The sequence below is a fragment of the Apium graveolens genome, chromosome 5 (assembly GCF_009905375.1).
Source record: "Apium graveolens cultivar Ventura chromosome 5, ASM990537v1, whole genome shotgun sequence".
Taxonomy (NCBI): domain Eukaryota; kingdom Viridiplantae; phylum Streptophyta; class Magnoliopsida; order Apiales; family Apiaceae; genus Apium; species Apium graveolens.
The window spans coordinates 76,287,052-76,293,785 of NC_133651.1; the positions used below are offsets into that span (position 1 = coordinate 76,287,052).

General features: G+C 37.2%; 1 protein-coding gene across 1 annotated transcript; it reads left to right on the forward strand.

The window, feature by feature from the left end:
* The first annotated feature begins 4,699 nt into the window (after positions 1-4,699).
* Positions 4,700-5,179, forward strand: LOC141660186 (uncharacterized). Its single transcript, XM_074467149.1, has one exon. The coding sequence runs from the start codon at positions 4,700-4,702 to the stop codon at positions 5,177-5,179; it is 480 nt and encodes a 159-aa protein (XP_074323250.1).
* The last annotated feature ends 1,555 nt before the right edge of the window (positions 5,180-6,734 follow it).

Below are 6,734 nucleotides of genomic sequence, written 5' to 3' on the forward strand. Positions count from 1 at the left end.
CTGGATTAGGATACTTCGAGAACTAACAAGTTGGAAGCTAACAATTGGTAACAATTGGTGATCTCACAGTTGGGAGGTATAAGGAGTTGAGAATATTGGTTAACAGGATGATCAACAGTGAAGCCATTTTGCAGAATTTCAAGGGACATGGTTGATCAGACTCTGACTTGTCATTTCTTTTCCAACCAAGTAACATATGAGAACTCCTTCAGACAACAGCATATATTCCTTCTCTTAGGGGGAGATAAAAGCTTAAATAATAGTTTGGAGGATTCCTCAACTAAGGGGGAGATATAGCAGGAGGAGGAAAAAGGTGGACATGTACACTACACCACACCATTGTTGTTTGTAACTACGGATCCTATTGTACGGGGGAGGTGGTAAAACACAAGGAGATTTCATAATAATCAGAAGAAGTGGTTTGGTTCATCACTATTCTTCATCGGGGGAGAAGTTGTTTTCCAAAAAAGGAGTACCATTAGTTCTTATCTTCGGATCCGATTGTACGGGAGAGGTGGTAGACGAAGGTGATCTCCTTTAAGCAGTTGATTCTCATAGAGGGAGAAGCAAGAGAGATATGCACTTCTCAACAGGAAATGTGGTTGTACAAAAGAAGCTGATGATGATTACTTCAAGACTGGAAGTATTATCTGGCAGATATTTAAAGAACCAAGGAAATGAAGATGAAACTACTTGAAGATCAGTTCAGTGCTAGAGGAAAAAGCATCTTTCATTTCAGTTATTCAAGAAATCTGGAAATGTAGTGTTTGATCCAGAAAACCAGTAGCATTATTTACATGTCCTGGTACTTTACTTTTTCTAGTTGTTAGTTGAGTTATCCTCTCTATTTAATTTGTTTGTTTGGTTTAACAATCAAATAGGGGGAGATTGTTGGTGAGACTGCGTAGCTGTATAAACAGTTACGTGATAACTCAACACGAGAACAACACTTGAACAGGACAAGTTAATAATACTATGACTACACAAGAAATCAGGATGAATGCAGATAAGGAAAATACAAAGAATCAAAAGATTAGAAGAAGGCTTGAAGTCTGTTTACAGGTCATTAAAAGAAGTTCATTAATATGTTCATGCCTCAGTGAAGAATAAAGGTTAAAGACTTTCAGGGTTTCAGAAATGATGAAGATTCAGTATATAAAGTGCTACCAGAAAATTTCAGTGTATTGGCATTGATTGAAGATAGACAGTATATAAAGCATAGGAATCTGAAGAATTGAAGACATGGTATAAACAGAGGTTAAAGAAGACAACTGCAGTCTTTAAGTTATATTCACTGACAAAAGCTCATTTATATGTTCAAGGGTCGGTGAAGAACAGTGAATGAAGTGTTCAAGATTGTAGTAGCAATGAAGACGCTGTTTAAAGTACCAGAAAGGATTCTAGTGAAAGTACAGTTATTTACTGACGGTCAGTGTTAGAAGCATTGGATTCAACCAATCTGTATCAACTCAGAAACACAAGACAAATTAAATTAGGTTCTCAGAATGCTAGTTGTTTGTGAACCACACCAGTGCACCAAACATCTGTATACAAGAAGGAATTTTAATTTAATTACAGAAGAAAATGTTGATACAGTGAAGAATGGCAAAACAGAAGCAAAATATTCTAAGGCAGAAGACTCTTCACTCTGGTTACCATAGAAGTGTAAGTATGGTCGCCATAGAGCTCCACTGGTCGCCATAGAGCTCCAGTGGTCGCCATAGAGCTCCAGTGGTCGCCATAGAGCTCAAGTGGTCGCCATAGAGCTCAATTGGTCGCCATAGAGCAACATAGATGCTGATCACCATAGAAGAAAAGCCAAAGGATACTCCAGTCACCATAGAACACTTGGTTGATTTTCCAGTGAATTATACAGCAGCAATTCAAGGATATTTGTGGACACAAAGCTGCCATCTGTCTAAATGAATTGAAAGTCTACACAGAGAAGTAGAATATATAACAATCAAAATGATTATTGTTAATGAGTTGTGTTCATCTTCTCTCTCACAATAGGTGATGAAAACAAGAAATAAAGAGAATACAGAGAAGCCCAGCACTATGATATCCGTTTAACTTCTCTCCGAAATAACGTTATAATGCCCAATTTAACTCTTGTATATTCATAAGGGCATTATAATTGTTACCCGATAATTAAATTCTTAGACAAACAAAAGCTAGATCATTGTATAGGATTTGATTTGTAAATCTTTGTGGAAGCTAGGAACTTTGTTGTTCTTAGATTGTAGCCGGTTAATTTATTTACCAGAGTGTAGCAACACCCTTGAGGATTTATATACGAATATATACTTCCCTGAATATCTTGTGTTCCTCGTTTTATATTCCCAAACAGTATTTCTCTCAAGAACTCGAAACCACTAACCGAGCACTAAATCTTAAATCCGCTAAAGATTCAAAAGATTCTTGATTTAATGATTATCGTATTCAACCCCCCTTTCTACGATAATTCGGGACCTAACAAGCTTCATAGTATTTTTCATGCAGCTGCAAGTCATTTATCAGCTTATTAAACCTTTCAAACACATCAATGATACTTTCTTTTGGCTTGGCCATGAAACCCTCATACTGTGAAATCAGTATCCTTCTTTGATTAGATTGAACTTCCTCAGTTCCTTCACAGAGTATTTCAATCTTTTCCCAGATCTGCTTAGCAGTGTCACAGTTGACAATGTTCTTATACATTACATTGTCAAGTGACTCTATCAATATCAGCTATAAGCCACTATCTAGGGAAAATTTCTCTTTCTCAAGCTCAGTGTACTCAGAAGGGTCTTTAGGAGCTTAATGAGCTGGAATGACCATATCACCATCTGTAGATTCCTCAACTCTGACCATAGGAGTGAAGGGCCCATTTTTGAGAATCTGAATGTATAGTGGATTGGCCATTTTGATAAATAGCAACATTTTCTTTTTCCAAAGAGTGTAGTTAGCTTTGTCAAAAGTAGGAATTTTGCTGCTACTGATTTTCTGTGTATTCATTCTTCCAAGATCTTGAATCTGTTTACTTTCAGATTTTTCTCTGATACCACTTGTTAGGTAATGAATTACACACAGGGGGTGAATGTGTTTTTATATTTTTCTACTTTCCTTGAAATATTTATGGTTGTGAACAAAGTAAATCAAATCTTGTAGTAAGATGTGTTAAGACTAAAATTAAACATGCAACAATGAATAACACAGATCTTTCAAAACTCACATAATTTTATATTAAAATTAAGATTATTTTTCTACGAAATTTCTAGGCTCTTTGTTGATAAAGAGCTTAGCTTGAATCTTGAGAGAATACATGAATTTTCCAGATCTAATTGTTTTAACTAAACAAAGGACCAGTTTTAACTTTATATGATAGTTAACTACTGGTTTACACCGTGTACAATAAGAGATGCTATTCACTTTAGTAAGTTGTCACTTTTCATTCCATAGTAGGAAAAGTATATCTTTCATTTCTGGCTTAGCATATATTTGCATATTGTGTTAACTTTGATCTTCCTTTGTCAGTTAATCATCACCCTTGATCTTTCACACTCTTCAAGCTGTTTTTTATAGACTTGTCAATCCAACTGGTTGGATTGTTTGTTGATTGTTAACCTTGGATATTGAACCAGTCAGTAATTTGTACTTTAAGATTTTACCTCGAGATCTCCAGTTAGGCATATAGAGATCTTAACATGTCGATAAGTATATTGACTTATCGAGATCTCTAATACTCCATAGTTGATTTTACTTGTAGAGGTCTCTGAGTTCTCTATAAGAGAATTTAGCTTGTCGAGATTTCTAATCTTCATATCTTCACTTTGGCTTATCGATATCTCTGAGTTCTATAGACTTATTGACTTGTCAATAACTCATAGTTCTCTAGTAAAATTTGACTTATCGATAACTCAGAGTTCTCTAGTGAATTTTGACTTGTCGATATCTCTGAGTTCTCAAGTGAAATTTGACTTTTCGATAACTCAGAGTTCTCTAGTGAATTTTGACTTGTCGATAACTCAGAGTTCTCTAGTGAAGAAATGACTTGTCGATATCTCCAATCTTCATGTCTTCAATTTGGCTTGTCGATATCTCTGAGTCCTCTAGTAGCTTTCCTGAGTTCTCTATAAGTCATTCTGGAGTTTTCGAATGACTTCTCTATAACACTAAATCTGTGACTTGTAGAGATCTTGACTTAGAACATTTTTCACAAAATAGATTTATTGAACTCTAAGCTTCTTCATAATTCTTCTGAGGCATGATCTTCTTGATCTTCTTCCAGATAGAATTCTTAGGCTTGATACTGTTTAAAGAAAAAGACTCTAGTCTGCTCTTTGACATTTTTACAGACTTTAAATGTTACAATACAAAATGCAAACTAAGATTACAATTCAACTTACATAGGGTTGTCAATTTGACTTAGTCTTGTTAAGGTATAGGCATGTCTTTCACAATAGTTCTTTATTTTGATGGAGCATCAAAAACAAATTCGAGCGGAGCAGGGCTAGTTTTACAAAGCCCCGGTGGGTTCTTGATTGAATATCCTATGAAGTTGGATTTCCCAACTATAAATAATGAAGGTGAGTATGAAGCTTTAATAGAAGGCTTTGGCCTAGAAGGAACGCTGAGGGTTAAAAATTTGAAAGTTTATCGAGATTCGAAATTTGTGATATCCTAGGTCAAGGGAGAGTTCGAAGCAAGAGATGAAACAATGGCAAAGTATGTACTCCTGGTGAGAGCTGTGATGACTCAATTTGATGAGTGCCATATCGAGCACATTCTAAGAGAAGAAAATGCTAAGGTCGATGCGCTGTCCAAATTTGCCTCATCAAAAATAGAAGAAAGTTCTAGAAGCGTGTACTTCCATGTTTTAAAAACACGAATCATAGATGTTAAACTAGTTACCGCCATAGGGCTTGGAGGGTCATGTATAGATCCTATTAAGGCCCATCTACAAACCGGATGGCTTCCTAGTGATGTCGTGGAAGAAAAAAAATTGTTTGTACGAGCCCTAAGATATTCTTTGATTGATGGGATTCTTTATAAAAGTTCTTTCGTAATTCCTTATCCAAGGTGCCTCAGGCCCGATGAGGCCCGACTTGCCCTCAAAGAAGTACATGAAGGTATATATGGCCAACACATGAGGGGCAGGGCCTTGGCCCATAAATTCACTCGTTTAGGTTTTTACTAGCCAAAAATGATGGTTGATTCTAAATAATACATGAAGAGGTGTGATCGTTGTCAAAAGCATTCCCCTATAGTAAGACAACCATCTGAAATGCTTACTTCCATAAATTCATCAATCCTGTTTACTATATGGGGAATGGATATCCTTGGGCCTTTTTCGATGGCTACTGCTCAAAGAAAGTTCTTAATTGTAGCAATTGATTACTTTACTAATTGATTCTTTATAAAACATAAATGAAAGGCTATGTATAACAAGCAAGCAAAGTAGGGAGATAATTATAAAATATTTGAGAAATGCAGAAAAAGGGGATAGCATAAATAAACCCCAAAGGGTAATAAGTTCGGAGTACAATAAGATAATACAAAAAGCCATAAAAGGCTAAGTAAAAGATCTACTCATCCCTTGTAGGTTCATCCTTGTCCTTCTCCCCCTCGTCACGCCATTTCTCTGCATCAGCGGAAGTCTCTGTATTTTTGGCTGGAGAGGATGGAGGAGAGGTAGTGCTAGGATCAAGGATGTGATCTTCCTGCATGGGAGAGTTAAAGAGGGCGTCCAAGCTATCCTCGGACTCTGGCTGCTCAGGTCTGATAAAGTCCTTGGCCTCTATTAAGCTAGGATGCTTCTCCACCACCACCTTCACCGCAACATCCCATACTTATGTGAACTGAATAGTATAAATGCCCTCGTCATGAATCTCCATTAACTCCCTAAATTTCTAGGAGTCCGTGTAGTCATTAATAAGGGTTTCCTTATCTCTTCGTAGCTTTACCAGCTCAGTATGGGATTTGGATAACTCTTCGTCCTTGTTCTTCAGCTTCTTTTCAAGGACCACATCCCTCTCCTCCCACTTATTCATCTCTTTCTTAAATTCATCAGAGTTGCCTTTCCAGGACTTGGCCTGGTGAAGTGTATCCTAGAAGAAGGCATTTCTCTGTAAAAGGAGGAGGAAAATTCATTAAAGAACACTAACAGAGAGAAATATAAAAAGAGAAAGAAAAGGGTAGAAGGTTTACCGAAGCTTGGGCTTGAGAACCCATATACTCAATTGACTCAATATCACTCCCCGTGACAATGTCTGTGCAGTCCTGGGGAGTGATAGAGTGGAGAGACCAATCTTTCACATGTTTGCGGACCCAACCACCCTATCGCCTCTTCTAAAGCCCTAGTTGGGCCTATAAGCATGCCCCTTGATTGGGGGATCCACATCATCTCTCAGGGAAACCTCAGGAACATGTGGCTTCAAAAATGAGAGGCCATCAGGTTTCCCCCTTGGGTCCTTATAAGCTTGGTCCTCTTTTGACGGACCGATTCTCCTTCCGTGGGTCGGTTGATGTTGTTAATGGCCTCAGAAGCTTAAACATAAACATTGAAACCATGAGTAATTGAGTTAGAACAAAATTAAAAAAAAGGAGGGAGAAAAATGCAGGTAAAGTTACCCTTATCAGTGGCCCGAGAAAGACCAACTTTTTTAATAAAAATTCCTCAAAAAGAGTCCAAGTATCTGTTTGGCTGTTATCCGCGATAAGAGCTTGATAAGTAGCCTACTCCTCATCAGTTA

Coding starts and splice junctions, on each gene's coding strand:
- LOC141660186 (XM_074467149.1), top strand. CDS start 4,700: ATGGCAAAGTATGTACTCCTGGTGAGAGCTGTGATGACTCAATTTGAT.